General features: G+C 35.4%; 1 protein-coding gene across 2 annotated transcripts in view; it reads right to left on the minus strand.

Annotated features, from left to right (window-relative positions):
- The window catches only part of Snx2 (sorting nexin 2), a 73,507-nt gene that overhangs the window by 29,630 nt on the left and 24,428 nt on the right, over positions 1–19,449 (minus strand). For both annotated transcript variants that reach the window (XM_048811845.1, XM_015486758.2), the window contains exons 2-3: positions 5,871–5,988; positions 999–1,162 (exon numbers count right to left, since the gene is read on the minus strand). In XM_048811845.1, the coding sequence (XP_048667802.1) occupies positions 999–1,162; positions 5,871–5,988 (282 nt within the window). The remainder of the gene's footprint in view (positions 1–998; positions 1,163–5,870; positions 5,989–19,449) is intronic.

The following is a 19,449-nucleotide window of genomic DNA, read 5'->3' on the forward strand; positions in this document are numbered from 1 at the left end:
ACTTGTTAGATCATTCACATTTTTGCTTGTGGGTATGTGGTTGTTACTTAATTGTGGTCATTTAAATGATCTATTTCTTTAAGAATGACTTTTTTTGGCTTTGTTTTTGGTGGGGATAGAATCAGGGGACACTCTATCATTGAGCTATATCCCCCGTCCTTTTTATTTTTGTATTTTTAAGATAGGATCTTGATAGGTTGACAAACGAGGCTGGTCTCAAAGTTGTGATCCTCCTTCTTCAGTCTCTAGAGTAGCTGTGATTATAGGAGTGTGCCACCATATCTGACCTATGTGGATGACTTTTAAATATGTAATTTTGCCACTTAAATAACCTCCACTCCATGATTTTTTTCCTTTTCCAAATGCATCTTAACAAAAATTATTGCCAAAACATGAGATTGTTTCTTCAATTGATTTATAGTCCTTCCTTTTAAAAATAAATGCTACATAACAACTTTTAAGTACCAACTTTATTTATTACATTCTTTTACAAATAAAATTCTCAAAATACCACTTTACTGTGATTAACAGTTTTCAAAGTACTTTCATATATTACCTGACCAACATAGGAGTCCTCAGAGGCACACATTATCATCATTAAGATCAGAAATGCCAGGACTGGAGTTGTAGCTCAGTGGTAGAAAATTTGCCTACCATATATATGGCACTGGGTTTGATCCTCAGCACCACATAGAAATACATAAAATAATAAACGTAATTGAGTCCATCTATAACTAAAAATATTTTTTAAAAAATCACAAATGACAAACTACTTAAGAAGGTTAAATAATATGCCCAAGTTACTGGGTTAAAAAGTGGTAGCGATAAAATCAGAATCAAAATCTTCCAACTTCTTTAATCCATATTCTTTTTCTAATAGGTTTAAAAGGCTTTGATTAGGAATGACTAATAGTACAGTGATGTGATGTTAAGTGAGGAGCAAAAAAAAAAAAGGTACAATTTACATATTAATTTAGAATATGAACACTTTTCTATACCTCCTCCCTGGATCTATCGAAGATCACAGGAGCAGACATACTCTTTGATTCAATTCTAGGAGCAATGAGTGCAGTAGGGGTGACAGGTGTGACTGCAGGAGAAGGTTCCGAGGAGAGTATTGGTTCCCTTTCTGGGCTGTCCAAAGAAACTTCTTCTGTGGCTTCTAAACACAAATTAAACAAGTTTAAGGAAACTGCAACAAACTTCCAAAACTATACGGCAGTTAATGAATCATGAATAATATTATATACTACCCACAAATATCCAAATAACATAATTTTAAAATTGTCATGATGAAAGAATTTTCTGAATTTAGTTGTTTATCATATCTTTAAAAACAAACAGGAATTTTGTTGGTTTCAGGAAGAATTGTTTTAAGTCAGCTTAAATGACTATACTACTGGAAATTATCTGTACTACTAGATGTGGAAAGCAAAGATGTGGGCAATTCCACATTCATTTGTGTTTGATTTTATAATATATCTTATGCTTACAGTAACTTACCTCTCAAACATTTTATTCAGACTAATATTATGATTATTTTATAAAAAGGAACACAAATTTTAGGGCACAAGGCTGCCCAGAACTATACCAACTGGGATTAAAAATTTGTTATGGAAAAGTCACAAAATTAGTAACCTAAAGCAATTAATTGCCAAAGATTATGGGGTATTAAATGAACACACATATATGACGCAAAGCAAACAGGTGTTTAGGTTTTAATTAAAAATGCTCATTCACTTGAAACAAAAATCTAAAATATATTTAAAATCAAACCATATCAATAAGCTGATGTCTATAGGCTATGTAATATTGTGCTAAATGCAATGGAGAAACACAAAGAAATGGAAAATATCATACCTGCCCTCAGGGAGTTTATAATCTAGTTGGGAAAACAAGACATGTGGAATGTTAAATAATAATAAGAGACTTACGAGAACAATAAGAATATTACAGGACATTTATTGCTATACCAACTATAGAACAAACACTACAATTTGAGTAGAGACAGAAGACAATACTTCAGGCTGAGGAAATCTGGAAATAATTTGTAAAACTGATCTGAGGAAATTGAGATAGGCACAGAAAAAAATGAGAGAAAATTCCAAGAAAATGGAATAATAGCATAAGCAAAAAGCAGAGTAAGGAAAGTAAAAATTACAGTGACCATAATGTAAACCACAGTTGCACTGGTCTGCAGAACTGATACCAGGAAAAGGAAAGCAAGATTATAAGGGAAACTCATGACCAGACCAGTGATTTCTTTTTTTAACCTTTATTTTATTTATTTATTTTTATGTGGTGCTGAGGATAGAACCCAGGGCCTCTCACATGCTAGGCGAGTGCTCTACCACTGAGCCACAAACCCAGCCCCCAGACCAGTGATTTCTAACCTGAGATTCTTATAGCCTACAGGTTTAGAAAGGTAGTAATTGTAGTCAATGTGCCATTTTAATTTTAATACCTCAAATGCCTGAAAAAAGGTTGTACAGGTTGACAATGTTATCAAGTTATTCTTATTGGCTACCTATTGTTGATATAATCATTGTTATGGATCCCTTTATATTTTTATATTAAAAGAAAAAATAATAACTAAAATTTTTAAAACTGTGGTAATAAGAGGAAGAATGGACTACACATGATATAGACTATAGAAGATTCAATAAAACAGAAAGCTTTTATATAATTTCAGGTTATGAATATTGCTGGCATTTATTATTTTTTTTTAAGAAATGAAAATAATGAGCAATATGAGAAAGTAAAAAACAAAATCAGTACATTGAAGCTAGAAGGTGTTAAGATATTTAATCTACAAACAATGAGCAAAACAACAAACACCAAAACAAACTGCAAACAAAACAAAAAACTCCAAAAGTATCTGAAGAGGCATGGTTACTGCAACAGACTCATATATAAAACAAAACAAAGACCCCACCCCACCCCCCGCAAAAAAAAAAAAAACCCTCTATGAAATAGTAACTTTATTAGACATCAGTACAGATAAAGTCATTTCAATTTTTTAATTACATTTTATTTCATTGACACTGGGTTTGGTATTCTTTGCACTAACAGGCTATTTCATAAATGCTAGCAGATTACAAAATAAATAAAGCTAAATATTGATTTATGTAGATAATATGGAAAGTGAAACCAAAAAAAAAGTAAACAGATTTAGATTTAGCGAAGTAATATAAAGTCTGTTTTAAATCGCTTTCATGACTTCTTTTAGATTTGACATTAATATACCAGAAATTCACAAGGCTTAATTTAAACCAGACCTAAAGGTTCAAGGCGATGTCCTGTGGGCATTAACTACAAAGATTGACTTTTCCTTAGAGACATACTTTGAGAACAAATATAAATTGACTATGTCAATGTCAGCTAATTAATACTTCACTCATATAGATTCCAGAGAATATTTTTTAAAAAGGAATATTCGTTATCCTTATAAATTGGCATGACCTGTTGAACAGCACAAGTGAACTAAGCTTGATCGTGTGGCAGAAACAAGTTCTAAAAGTCTAGGACAATTTCAGTATTGGCAAGTTGTTCACCCTCATTTATTCCCCTAGGGCAGTTTCCTAAAGGATGTTCAATTAAGCACTGGTGTAGGATGTAACAAATGAAGGAAAAGCATTTGGTGAACATTGTCTACAAACACTAAAGACTTTAACACCCATTATTTGAAATGCTACCTAAAACTTAGCACACGTAACAGTATGATCTAATTTCTTTAAGGCTTTAAATCAAAATGGCTAGGTTGCTAGAGCAAGATCTATAATCTACTCACTGATATAGGAAAAACAAGCATATGTTCTCATTACTGGAAAAGTTTTCACCATCCTGATAACACATGCTACTCTCTGTTCTGGTTTTCTAGAACCATTTATCCATGGAAGAAGTGATATACCTGCTTAAACTGCATTATAATAAGAATAGTATAATATTAAATCATTTATACAAAAATATTTAGTTTAGGCCTTTGATCACCTAATGTTATTATGCAACATAGGTGAGTTTAAAATAAAAGATGAAGCATAGAAAGTATATTTGAAGGTTAACAAAAAACACAGATTACTACATTTATTGTTCTTTAGTTGTTTCTCCTTTTTATTTTAAAACAAATATTGACAATTACTATATTTGAATCAGAATATTTAGTATAGTCTTCAAGGTAAAGTAAAAGAGTGTAAACATTTCCAAATTGAGCTATGTAGGCAAATATCATTGTATTGTTCTCACACCTAGAAAACTGATCAGTTATGCATGCTATTTAAAAAACAACAACTTTTCCTTGCACAGGTATACATACACAAAGTTGTTGTTGTTATAAAGTTTCAGTAATCTCATTTATTCTGAGACTGGTTAAAAAGTTTAATATAATGAATAATACAAAAAAACTCTATGTATTAACCTACACTGTCAAGAGGAATAAATTAAATTCTAGATTCAGAACTGCTTAGTAGAGAAAGGATTTTTGTCATCTCAGCTTAAAATGCAAATGCCATGAAAGTGCTTTTGATAATTGTCTGAAAAAAATTCTACTAAATGGAATACAAAAGAACACTGAAATACTATAATTCTCATTAACTATGATTAGATTCTAAGTTGTTAGAAGACTTTGGGGTAAAAAAATAAGATACGTGGTATCAAAATTTTCTTTTTTAAAATTTGTTCTGATTAATAAATGACAGTAGAATGCATTTTGACACACTGCACACAAATGGAGCACAGCCTCTCATTCCTCTGACTGTACATGGTGCAGAGAGTCACACCAGTAATGTAATCATACATGTATATAGGCATGTATATAGGGTAATAGTGTCTGTCTCTACTGTGGTATCATAATTTTCTAACATAGCAACCTACAGGAATTCATCTGTGGTAAAACTTTTCATTGAACTAATCAAGCTGGAAATTATATAGGCCTTAGTGATGAAGAACTGTGACTTCAAACATATTTGTACAAAAAATAACAGTAGTTTGAATATGGGACCACTTTAAAAGTTGAACACATATTATTAAAGTTTAAAGGAAAGCCAGTTCAACTAATTGTTAATATTTTAATCTGTGGGGCTGGGGATGTGGCTCAAGCGGTAGCACGCTCGCCTGGCATACGTGTGGCCCGGGTTCGATCCTCAGCACCACATACAAACAAAGATGTTGTGTCTGCCGAAAACTTAAAAAATAAATAAATAAATATTAAAAATTCTCTCTCTCTCTCAAAAAAATATATATATTTTAATTTGTTTCAATAACCTTAAGATTTTGCTTTTTTAATATTAAAACATTAATTTGTAACTAAATTTTAGCCAAGGCATAGTTGTTTTTGAAGAGTCCAATGCTTTTTTTTTCCCCAGTTAGGATAAGTACACCAAATTTTGCCTCTATATGTACAATAAATTCCTCCAATATCAATTATTCACCTAAAAGTAAGCCAAAATAAAATAGGGAGTATAGCAACTTATTAAAATAAAAGATTCCAAATATAAATAAAATATAAGGTGACTTTGCAATCCATAGTTTAATTCTGCTTTGTGACAACTTGTTAATAAAAAAAAAATAGAATTGATGCTACTTTTGAAATTTGAATACCACAATCATTAGTCTTTTGAGTTTAAGGACTGACTAAAACAATAAATTATAGCATGAAATTAATTTCCAAATTCTTAAAACTAAGAAAGGATATCAGTTTTGCTTCTCTAATCAGTCCATATATTTCACAGAATAATCTAATAGGAAATTCCCCTTAAGTTGTTATAAGAAGAGCTAAAACTAATACACAGAGTTTACGTTTTGCTTTAGAGAATATTTTATTATAGAATATCTAACTAACTACTGTTAAACAAATAAAAAGATATGATAATTACCTGCAAAAAGATCTTCTCTGTCATCATCTAGTACAACTTCTGCAGGTTTTGGGCCATTAGAGTTTGCACTGATATCTTCTGCAGGAAGACTAGCTGGTTCTGGAGAAGATGGGCTCGACTATTAAAAAGAAAAATAATTGATGAGAGATTGGGTGTTTATAACTGTTGTAATTATGTCCTATACACTAGAGAAACAGAATGTCCTCTCATTAAGAACGACTATTTTCTCCTGTCAAGAATAAACCCAAAACATACTTTTAATTAACTCTACTCCTTTCTTAACCAAAATTCACTTCAGATTTTAAAAAGAAACCCTTTGCAGCCATTCCCTTAGAGGCACTAATTTATCACATTGAGTTATGATTAACAAAAACCAAATTTAACGCTTCCATCATCATAGACAACAGAATCAAAATCAGGCAAGTCCCTTGATTTTTAAAAAAAAATTTTATTATTTTATTTTCTTACACAAATGGAGCACAACTTTTCATTTCTCCAGTTGTACATGATGTAGAGTCACACCATTTGTGCAATCACACCCATACACAGGGGTAATAATGTCCATTTCATTCCACCATCTCCCCGCCACACAACCCCCCACACCTCTGCCCAATCCAAAGTTCCTCCATTCTTTGCTTGTCACCCATCCCCATTATGGATCAGAATCCACTATCAGAGAAAACATTTGTCCCTTGATTTTTAAGAATCCATGCTTTTGAGCCAAGTGGGGTGGCATACACATGTAATTCTAGCAGCTAGGGAGGCTGAGGCAGGAGGAACATGAGTTCAAGCCAGCCTAGCAATTTAGTGAGGTCCTAAGCAACTCACCAAGACCCTGCATCTGAATAACATATAAAAAAGGGCTGGGAATGTGGCTCAGTGATTAAGTGGCCCTGGATTTAATTCTTCTGTACCACTCCCCAATCCCCCCCCCCAACAACAAAAGAATATATACTTTTGTTTCTGCTATGATCATGTTTGTTTCTCTGGTGGTGGAAAATATACCCAAACATCAAAATTCCATGCAACTCAACAGATGTAAAAAACATTACATGTGCAGGAAGTTCAAAGCACTACTTATTCTAAGAGGAAGGCGTAATACTAATTAAGTTTATTATTTTTTTAACCTATTTATTTATTTACTTTTGCATTACAATTCTTAATACACCTTTATACTACAATTTATCATATCTCTGATTATATATAGTATGTTGGCACCAAATTCACATCTTCATACATGTATTTTGTATAATGATAAGGGTCTCCTTTCACCATCCATGCTATTCCCCTTCTCCCTCCCTTTCCCTCCCACCCCTATTCCCTATCAAGAGGTAATCTTCCTCCCTTGCTCACCCTCCCTACTAGTTGAATTTAAATGCCAATTTTCTAAGGTTTCTAGAGTTTCAAACTAAAAAATAGGCCCTCAGTCAAAACCCAAAACATTTACATTTCACTTAAGCTAAACACTACTTTTGTACTTCTTGGATTTTTTGTTTTATTTTGTTTTTGGTACTGGGAATTGATCCTGGAGGCACTTAACCACTGAACCACGTCCCCAGCCCCTTTTTTGTATTTTATTTGAGTTGCTTAGGGCCTCACTAAGTCGCTGAGTCTGGCTTTGAATTTGCAATCCTCCTGCCTCAGCCTCCAGAGCCACTGAGCCCAGCCTGTACTTCTTGATCTTAAGTATATTGACCAACACAATTACTACAGCACAACTTTTAATTTTATCAGTTTTCCTTGTAATAGTTAAAACCAACAGTCTTAAAAAATTAAAGCTTTCTAAAACAATTTTATAAAAGTATGACACAAAAGAGAAATTTTTATATATCAAAAGTGTTGAGCTAGAGATTTTCAAAACCACAAAACAAGAATTCAGATCAAGAAAGAACACTACCATCAAGCCCAGAGACTCCACTCATCCTCCTTTTCCAATATTTACCATGGAGGCTTCTACCAGTATGGATTAGTTTTTCATGTTTTTGCTCTTCATATAATGGAACCATATAAAATGTACTATTATTTGGTTTTGTTCTTAACGTTATTTCCTATATGAAATTTTTCTATATCATTCTGTATAGTGGTAGAGCAGTGATTCTCATTGTTGTGTAAAATCCCTTTATGTAACTGTAATCAACACACTCTATTACTAATGGAAAATTGGGTGGTTATCAGGTGTGTGTGTGTATTTTAGTGAACATACGAACAAATTTATCTGGCACATACCTAGAAGGGAACAATTGGACCATAGTGTAGACATTAGGTAGATGAATGGTCAGCTTAAGAAGCTATTACTAAACAATCTTTTAAGGTGGTAGTATAAATTTGTAGTCCCACGAGAGAAATATAAAAAGTTGTTGTTCCACATTCTTGTCAACACTTCGATATATTCTACCTTTATCAGTTTAGCTACTCTGGAGGGTACAGAGTATATACCAGTGTGGTTTGAATTTGTATTTCCCTGATGATAATGATGCTGAACAAATTTTATGTGTCTAATAACCATCTGGATAACTTTGTTTTGAAGGATTTCTCCAAGTATTTTGCCAATTTTTCTATAGTTCTTGTTGGTTTGTAGTTCTTTATATATTCTGGTTACAAGTTCTTTGTCAGATGTTATCACAAGTATTTTCACCAGTCTGTAGCTTACCTTTTTACTCCCCCGCAACCCCAGTACCAGGGACTGTGCCCAGGAACATTCTACCTCTGAGCTACATCTCCAGCCCCATCACTTAAGTTTTAAAACTTTTTTGAGACATGGTCTTGCTAAGTTCCCCCAACAGGACTCAAACTGGCAATCCTCCTGCCTCGTGTCCCAAGTACTGGGATTACAAAACTTTGCTGCCATGCCTAGATACTTTCCTATATGCTTTTTTCCCCCTTTTAAAAACTTGTCCCCCTATTTTTTTAATGATAGACTTTAAAATATAAGTTCTTAATTTAGTAAGAGTACATCATTAATAAAAAATATAATTAGTAAACTTTTGTAGGATCAATAAACATTTTTCTTCTTTATTTTCAGTGCCAGAGACTGAACCCAGCACTTAATGCATGCTAGGCAAATGCTCTACCACTAAGCTACAACCACGAGTCTCCCAATTAACAAATGTCTTCAACAACTTTTTAAGTAAATAATGGAAGTGAAATATGCTAGTCCGAAAAAAACAAAGGCCAAATGTTCTCTCTGATATGTGATGGTAACATACAATGTGACATACAATTAGACAGAAGGGAATGAAGGGGAGGGAGGGGGTATGGTACGAGAATAGGAAAGACAGAATGAATCAGACAGTACTTTCTTATGTTTATATATGAATACATAGCCAGTGAAACTCTACATCATGTGCAACCACAACAATGAAATCCTAGGGCTGGGATTGTGTGGCTCAACGGTAGAGTATTCACCTTGCATGTGCGAGACCCTGGGTTTGATCTTCAGCACCTCATAAAAATAAATAAATAAAATAAAGGTATTGTGTCCAACTACAACTAAAAAATGAAATATTTAGGTTTAACTCTAACAAAATATAAACAAGATCTTTAAAAGGACAACTAAAAACATCTGAAGAAAAAAAACAGAGCACTAAATATATGGAGAGATATTCCATGTGCAAAGAGAAAAACTCAATATTGTCAAGATGTCAGTTCTTCCTAACTTGATCTAAAGTTCAATGTCATGACAAACAACATTCTGGCAAGTTATTTGGGGCTATTAACAACTGTTCAAAAGTTTGTATGAAAAGGCAAAATCCCAGCATGGCTAACTTAGTATTAAAGAAAAACAAAGCTGGAGGATTGACGCTACCTGACTTAATATAAAGTTACAGTAATTGAGACAGCGTTATTAATAAAAGAAGAGAAACAGAACAGAGAGCCCAAAAAGAGCCCCGTTAAGTACAGCCAAGAGATCTTTAACACATGAGCAAAGGTAATACAAAGGAGAAAAAAATAGTCTTTTCAACAAATAGTCTGGAGTAACTGCACATTCACATATAAATATGAATCTAGAAACAGACCTTATACCTTTCACAAAAGTTAACTCAAAATGGATCACATATCTAAATATAAAACAAAAATTATAAAGGCACAGTCCACAAAAGAAGGAACTGATAAGATGGACTTTATTACAACTAAAAATGTTGCTATGTGAAAGATACTGTCAAGACAATAAAAAGACAAACCACAGACTAGGAGAAAATACATACAAAAGACACGTGATAATGAATACTTATCCAACACTCTTAAAACTACACAATAACATTTAACAGCTCAATGAAAAAATGGGCTAAAGATCTGAATATATACCTCACCAAGGAAGATACAGAAATGGCATTAAGCATATGAAAAAATAGCACTAAACTCCTAGAATAATGGCCAAAATCCAGAACACTGCAACTATTAATACTCATGAAAATGTGGAGCAACAGAATCCTCATTCAATGTTGGTGGGGATGCAAAATGGTACGGCCAATTTAGAAGACAATTTGGCAGCTTTTTTTTTTTTTAATTTTTAATTTTTTAGTTGTAGATAGACACACAATATCTTTATTTATTTTTATGTGGTGCTGAGGATCAAACCCAGTGCTTCTTCACACATATGAGGCAAGCATTTTACCACTGAGCTACAACCCTAGCCCTTGGCAGCTTCTTAAAAAGCTAAACATACTCTAATCATGAAATTCTACTCCTTAGTAACTACCCTAAGGAGTTGAAAATACGTCCATATAACCACCTATACACGATGTTTACAGCAGTTTGACCTATAACGGCCCAAACACTTGAAAGGTGAATGGATTAAAAAAAAAAAAAAGCTATAGTACATCAAGACAACGGAATATTATTTAGTGCTAATAGGAAATGTGCTGTCCAGTTATGAAAAGACATGATCAGATAATAAAAAAAATCAAAATTTGTGATCTTGTGTGTGTTTAGACAGATGCAAGTATGTATATATACATTAAACATTTTAATTGTATGTAAGGATATTTATTGAGTATGCTAAAAATACCTATCTATTTAATGATAGAAAGGTTTAAAAATTAAATTCTATAAATTTATGAAATGTTTTTGGGACATTTTAAAATTCAGTGTTACAAGCACTAATTCACAACATACAAAAATGCTTATATTTTAAGGTTAAATAAGGAAAAGTACATTATTATATATATCAAAATCATTCCCAATTTTGCATAAAAATGTATGCGATGAAAAATGTTAGAAGATGACAGTGTCTGTGTGTATTTTTTTTCTTTAATAGCACTGGAAACTGAACCCAAGGGTGCTTTATCCCCACTGAGCTATATCCCTGGACATTTTTGTTTTTATTTTGAGACAAGGTCTCAAAATAAAATACTGAGGGTCTTGTTAAATTGTTGATTGAGCCTGGCCTTGAACTTGCAATCCTCCTGCCTAAACCTTCTGAGCTGATGGGATTACAGGCATGCCTAGCTGGAAAAGTGTTAACAGTAAGCACCTGAAATTGTTTGATGGGGTAATATTCTTTTTTTTTCTTTGTATCTTTATTTTCTAAGAATTGAAATAAAGAATTATGAGAGTTTAGATGGTGAAAGGTCTTGTAAAGCATGCTAAAAATTTTGAACTTTACTGTGAAAGCAACGAGGAAACAAAAAAGGCTTTATAGGATTTTAGGAAATAATATCTGACTTTAAAAAGTGCTGAGATTAGAATGGAAGCTAGCAAATGTGTGAGAATAAGAGCATATTAACAAGCTATAAATCTAGTTAAAAGTGTGTAGGAATAGTAGTGGGGATAGATTTGAGAGCTGTGAATTAGAGCTTCACAAATATAGTGAAATTAAAACAAATCAATTGTCCATGAGGCTGAACAAACCAGCAAGTTTTACTTAAATCCCCCAAAATCAAGTTTAGTTTTTTACTTATTGAGGAAAATGAAAAAAAAAAAAAAATCCCCGAAGTTCAACTCTCATCTTTACATTGTATAAAACAGCCTGATGTGAAGTATCCACTTCCTTCTGGTTACCACATCAAAAGAGGAGCACAAAGAATATGGATATTATAGATATTAGCTCATGATGCTTCTACAAAAAGTGTGTACTATATTTAATCAGCATTAATATTTATATATCACTGTGTCAAGTCTATTAGATATAGTGACTCTTTAATTGTTCATTTAGAAGCTTTTCTAAGAATGAGATTGATGCTTTTTATCCATCTCTAATTGTATAAACATAATTCCTGGAGTGTAACTTCCTACTGCATATACCCTAGTATTCTGACAACAAAAGTATTTGTTTAAATAGTCAAGTTGTTTGGTATTCCCCAAAACATTTTTCTCTTGTGCCATATTCTACTCACATCAAACAAGATACTATGAAAATTTTTTAATTTGCATTTCTACAGATACCAACTCTCAGTTAAACAGATCTTGACAAACAGGATTACAGAGTATCAACAACTTCTTTTGCTATTCTTGTGACTTAAAATTCACTACATAAAGGTTGTGATCTTGGCAAATGTAATGATTATCTCCCTTCTTTGGCTTCCTGATCTTGAATCCCACTGATTCTTAACTACATCTATTTTCCATCTCTATGGCCACTGTTTGAGCTTTACTATACTATGCTTGAACTACTTTGAAGAGTTCTCTGTGGAATTTTGTTCACACACCAGTCCATCCTTTAAACTTGGTTTATTAAAAAAGAAAAAATTCAGTTGAAATCACTATATCAGTGTTTTCTATTATTACTATCCCACTTCATTCCACCTTATCTCAATTAAGAAATGTGTAGTAAATATTTGCCATTTTGGTCACTAGCATCCAAACAACTTTCCTATTTTGGAGGCTCTCAATATCGGTAATAGGTAAGACAGCAGAGCTGGATCAGTGAGAGACTATTCATGGTGGCTTCCAAAAGTAAAGAGCTCACTGCAACATGTCCAGGTCTAGCAGAATTCTTAAGTACAGAATCAAGTGTCACTGTCCTATAATGACAGTACAAGAAGTGGCAAGCAGAGCAGATTACTCATATGGAAGGATCTTGGCTACTTCTCTTGATTTCTACACCTTATTTTCCAGATTTTTTGTTTATTCTACTAATTCCATGAGATTTTTCTAACACATCCCTCTTTCTCTTTAATAAACTATCTATCAAGAGTCAGGCACAGTGGTGCATGCCTATAATCCTAGCAAATTGGGAGGTGAAGGCAGGAGGATCACAAAAAAGTTCAAGCTCTGAAATACTAATTACAGCAATGCATAATATTTTCAATGAAATAATACCAGAAAAATTTTCAGACCTTAAGAATGAAATGGAGGGCTGGGGTTGTGGCTCAGTGGTAGAGTACTTGCCTAGCACGTATAAGGCCCTGGGTACGATCCTCAGCACTACATAAAAATAAATAAATAAAATAAAGGTATTGTGTCCAACTACAACTAAAAAAAAAAAAAATGAAATGGCAATTCAAATACAGGAGACATACAGGACTCCATATATACAAAATTATAACAAATCCATGCCAAGACACATTGTTATGAAAATGCTTAGCATACAAAATACACATAGAATCAATAAAGTTGCTAGAGAAATACAACGGGTCACATTTAGAGGTAAACCAAAAATGGATCTCAACTGATTTTTCAACCCAGACCCTAAAAGCTAGGATGTCTTGGAATAATAAATACCAAGGCTTGAAAGAAAATGGATGTCAACCAAGAATACTATACCAAGAAAAAGTAAGCTTCAGAATTAAAGATGAAATAAAAACCTTCCCGGATAAACAAAAGCTAAAATAATTCACAACTAGAAAGTCTGCACTATAAAATATACTCAACAAAATATTTCAAGAAGAAATGAAAAATAAAAACGAAAACCAACACAAGGAGGAACTACACTAGAAGAATAGTCAACCAAGAGAATTGAATTCAACTTAAAAATCAGAAATAAATCAAAATAAAAGTAAATAAAAACCATGTCTCAGTAATAACATTCAATGTAAATGATCTAAAGAAATAAATCAAAAAAACACAAGCTAGCAGACTATATTAAAAAACAAGACTCAGGTTGGGGTTGTGGCTCATTGGTACAGCACTTGCCTAGCATGTATGAGGCGCTGGATTTGACTATTAGCACCACATAGACATAAATAAAATAAAGGTCCATCAACAACTAAAATATATATATAATTAAAAAAAAAAAGACCTAACATTATGTGGTCTCCAAGGCAAAGATAAGACCATCAAATTAGAGAACTTAGGAGAAATGAATAAATCCTATAAATACAAACTTACCAAGTCAAAATCACAATAAAACTAAAGACACACACACACACACACACAAACATGAAAAGTGATAGAAACAGTAATCAAAATCCTTCCAAAAAAGTAAAGCCCAGGAACACGAGGTATTCTACCACATGCTGGAAAAACAAAAAAGCAAACAACAACAAAACCAATAATGATACCAAGCCTTCTCAAATCCTTCAAAAAATTGATGGAGAAACACATTTTATAAGACCAGAACTACTCTTATAAAAAGCTAGAGAACACTGAAAGAAAATAAAATTAGAAGCCAACATCCCTGATGAACATGTAATCAAATTCCTCAACAATATTCCTCAACAAGTAATCTAAATTCATGAATATATTCAATAATTACATACCATGATAAAATCGAATTTATCCCTAGGGTCCAGGATTGTTCAACATATAATCAAGCCAATATTATGATACACCACACTAATAGAATGATGAACAATAATCATATGATCATCTTAATAAATGCTAAAAAGTGCATTTGACATAATTCATCATCCTTTTAGGATAAAAACTCACAACAAATTTGGTTTATAAGGAATACATCTCAACATAATAAAAGTCATCTGTCACAGATAAGCCCACAGCTAAATTATATTCAAAAATGAAAAGCTGAAAACTTTCCTAAAGACAAGGATACCTACCACTCTCACTACTTGTATTCAACATAGTATCTGAAGGTCTTTGAGAATTTAGGCACGAAAAAGAAACAAAAGACAGACAAATTGGAAAGAAAAGAAAGAAGTTAAAATGTCTAAGATGGCATTATCTCATATACACAAAATCCTGAAGACTATTAGAAAATGTTAGATTAAATGAATTTAGTAAAGTTTCAGGGCACAAAATCAACAGACAAAAATAAGCAGCAGATATATGTTGGAAAATGGCAGACTGGAGTCACTGAGCACTTGTTCAACTTCTCCACAAGACAGAACCAAAACAACAGGAGTGTAGCTAGATGCTTGTTGAACTGGATGGACTTAGGAGAGCATTAGAAGAGAACAGTTGAGAGAGACCTGGAGAAATATATAGATTTGGGATAAGGAAAGAGTGCAAGGAAGAGTGCAAGAAAAAGTGCCCCACCACTGAACACAAGGTATCAAGGTAGGGGAAGGGGGACTAACTCTCAGTGAAAGAGAGAGGATCCCAGAGAACTCCACTAGCACAGAATTTGGCACCTTGCGGACACAGAGTCTAAACAAGTAAGAGACTTGGGAACTGCAGAGCAAACTGGCTCTGGAGAAGTTCTTTAAACTTATCAGAATAGTCTCATGAAGCTAAACTCAGGAGATAACTTGAGAAGGGTCTTATTGTCTGAATTTACTGGTGTGGGGATTGGAGACCCCTGACTTTTCTTTCTCTGGGACTCTGGACTTTACAAAAATTTCACTGCACTGACGGAGTAGGTGGCTGCCTTGTAAGACAGTATGATCCAAAGGAGAGACTTCAACACAAAGCCATTGAAAATTCTATGCCACAGGAAAAGAGACTGCAACATGGAGGGGAGCAGAAGTTGCTTCCCTTTGAAACTGGAAGTTCAGGGAACCAGCTAGCAATCTCGGGGAATGAAGAGTTCTATGTGAATTTTTTTGAGAATCAAGTATGAGAGTACTAATAATGCGGTAGGGACTATATGTATGCAATCTGACACCCTGCCTCTCAGCACAGATCTCTTTGTCTCCAGACCCTCTCACCACTTATAGGTGTGTCTAGGGATGTGCTGCCATTTCCCCCATCCTTAGAACATGTAGATCAAAAGTTTCTAGGCAGAAGTTTTACTTAGCATTCTGAGATGGCTCATTAATGTGTTGCAATCCAATATTTGCCCTGCACTATAGAGAGAATCTTTGCCTACTGATCTCTGCATTCCATGTTAGCACATTCTACTGTACAGCAGATGAGAGGAATTCCAGCTAGCTTTAGCCACAATTCAGCCCTGTTAAGCAGGACAACAGAAAGAACTGTGTGTGTGTGTGTGTGTGTGTGTGTGTGTGTGTGTATGACCACAAGACTTTACTATCCACAGGGTACAAAGCTTAAGAAACCCAAAGAGAAGATTTGATCAGCATAGGTTGTAATTATTCACTCTTCCCACCTCACTGAGAGGTACCATGATGGAGATAACAATTTACAATTTTACACTTTTATGTAAAAATGCTTTTTTTCCTTCTCTTCTTAACTTTTATTAGAGTTTTTTCCCCCCTTTCTTTCTTGTTTTCCCCCTTTTACTTTTCTCCTCTTTTCCTGTTTTTGCGGCAGCCAGGAAACACTTGTCCTGAGGATTTCAGATCCTTTTCCTGGCAAAGGAGGCACATCTGCCTAAGACACTGGCAACATAGTAATCTCCAGCCTGACCACTTTTCCCCAAGCTGACATTCCCACCCAGCATTTCTTCAGGCCACGCAAGTAGGCCAAAAACAGAAACAAAAACATCCTAGCAAACAAGATAGACAGGAAAGAACACATATGGGCTACACAAGTGTGGTGACAGGAATTGAATCCACATAGGCATCTTCTGAAGGCAACAGCTCCAATACATGGTCAGAAAGCAGTAGGTTCCAAGGGAACAGCAGAGATTTTAGCATTCTTTGTGCTGACCTAACATTGTGCCTTGTATCCTACACACTGTACTATAATGTAAATCATGTTTCAGTTAAGAACATAAAAGAAAACAATGCTGAAAGGTCGGGAGATAAGGCACACAGATGCTCAGGCACTCTCATCTCAAGTCAGGAGGGTGGGGTGGATACTAGGGTTCCTTTACATCCTATGCACAGTGCCAAGGTCTCATTCACTGTGTACACTGAGGCCTGCTTCTGTTCAGGGTCTGTGAAGATGGTTATCACTTCTAGGTTGCTGGATTACTGTGCATAAACTCCTGTGTATTTTGAAATTGCACTGACACAACTATTCACACTCCCGCCACTGCACTTGTAACTAGCAGGTAAAAAGAGGCCACAGGAAGTTGTGGACCACAGGAGACCTCAGGGAGAACAGGCATTTGGAGCAAACAGTGGAAAAGACAGTGTTGGCTGTAGGAATGGAGGCTACGGTTTGGGGGCTTCTTGATGGAAGGGCCTCAGCACAAAGGGGCTTAGCCATCACACCTAAATAATTAAGTAAAAGAGCCCTTCTTTCTTACCCAGAGAGGAAACATTACCTTGCACACTAGGGGGAAGATCAGCTTCTGTTTCTAAGAGCAACAGAGAAAACATCTGATAAGTCCCTGCTCTACCCAGGGGCAGGTATAGAGGAAAAAAGCCTATGAAATCCCGTTTTTCCACTCCTCAGACAAAGCCACACAAAATGCATAGAGGAATTCCTCTGCTATGCAGCTTTCCTTCCCTCCTCCAGGATTTCTGAACATCTGCTGTGGGTATCACCCCTCAAACCTGGAGTTGTCCAGCTGGCCCTGAGCTTCCTCCTTGGACCATGACTCTCATTATACCTCCCCCAAATCTTCTGCATATTATAAGCTTTCAGGAAGCAAACAGACAATCTAGTCAGTGGTGTGGTGTGTTCCTACCTCATGCTGGGAAGTGGCTTTACCTCAGGGGGATTTACCACCCATGTCTTTTTGTTTTGAAAAATATTTAAAGACTTTTTTCTTTTTAAAAAACTTCTAAGCTTCTGAGAATTTCTCAATTGGGGCCCTCCCTAAAAATGGCACACTATCTACATGACAAATGGGACACATTTCTTTTTTAAAAGTTATCACTTTCTAACCAAAAGATAATTATAATAGCAGAAAGAAGTTGCCAGAGCAGCTCTGGGAGTCTCAGCCCTGTGGAGATGCCAGAGCTGGAAGATGCCCAAAGCCTCCCATCCTGACTGACCTGATAGTTTCTTACTCTCTATTTGTGTGCACTTCACTTTACAAAATTTAGTGTCAATAGAGCTCAAAGATCAGAGCAATTCCACATGGGTACACTTGGTTTTTATGTAAGTAACATCCATAACATTACCTTGCACACTAGGAAGAATTTTGACATTTCCATCCCCAAATCCCATGTGTTCTCTCTCTCTCATGACTTTAGCAGCCACCAGGAAGAGATTTGGGGTAGGAAGGCTGCATGGCATGTGGTGAAGCACCCAGCCACTGCTACAGGCAAGCCCTCTCCTGCCCACTGGCCCACCTCTCACTTCCTTGTGCATGGGATTATGGAGATGATGCCATAGAACACTCTGCAGTTTCCAATGCCTTGTGAGATGTGTATTGTCCAATAGCTGTCACCCACCTTGTCCATACACCTCAGGGAGGGGCCTGAAGATTGGGAAAGGGATTCTTTCTTACCAAGGCAATCAGTTCAAACAGAATAAAGTATACAGTGGCTCAAGGGGAGAATCAACATCTATACTAGGTCAAGGGGAGCTAGTCTCCATCTACATTGGCTCAAGGCAAGTGAATCCCCATCTACACTGGCTTAAGATAAGTGAGTCCCAATCTACATTATATCAGTTGAATGAGTCTCTGTCTACCCTGAGCAGAGAAGGAGGCAAAGTGATCCAGGCCTCAGATAGGATTGCTGCTGGGTTCCTCCCCTTGCCCTGAGGCCTCCCTTTTTTTCTGTTTTTTTTTTTTTTTTTCCCTCCTCCTCCTTTTTTTAACCTATCCTTCAAAAAAATCTTTGGAACATCAATATTATTATACAGTTTGTGAGAAATAAATTTATTAAAAACTATCTCTGCTATCCCAGAAGGACAGACAAGAGCAGGGAAAGAGGAAGTGTCCCAGGGAAAGAGTCTGATGTCTCTGGCAGGTGGAGGCAGAGGAGAGTCCTGGTGAATCCAGATGCACTCCTGGCTGGAATCTGCAAGGAGAAGCCTGAGCCACTTGGCACACCTCACTCCTGACCAAAGGCTGGCACCACGATGTCAGGATCCTCAGAACTTGGGGTCTTCTGGCTGTTCATTAGTTTGTATGTCTCATCTCTGCATCCTCACTGGAGCCACTGTTTCAGAACCTAGGATATCTCTGGCCTTCTTCAACAGGAGCCACTTTTCCTCTGAAAACCAGCCGGCAGAAGCACAGCATGCAACAACATGTTGAAGGCAAGTGGCGATTCTCTGACTGATAGCTTCTTTCACCACCACCTCTGGTCCAGTGAAGAGATGGCGGGCTATTATCACCTGGCCAAAGCTCTCCTGCCCAGTGTCCCTCAGGACCTGATAATGGTCCATAAGAACCATCTCATAGCACAAGCTGGGCCACTGCAGCACTATAGTTCTCGGAGTACTCTAAAAACACATCCTAAGCTGGAACACCAACTAAAGATGAGAGAGAGAG

Source organism: Marmota marmota, unplaced genomic scaffold (assembly GCF_001458135.2).
Source record: "Marmota marmota marmota unplaced genomic scaffold, marMar, whole genome shotgun sequence".
Taxonomy (NCBI): Eukaryota; Metazoa; Chordata; class Mammalia; order Rodentia; family Sciuridae; genus Marmota; species Marmota marmota.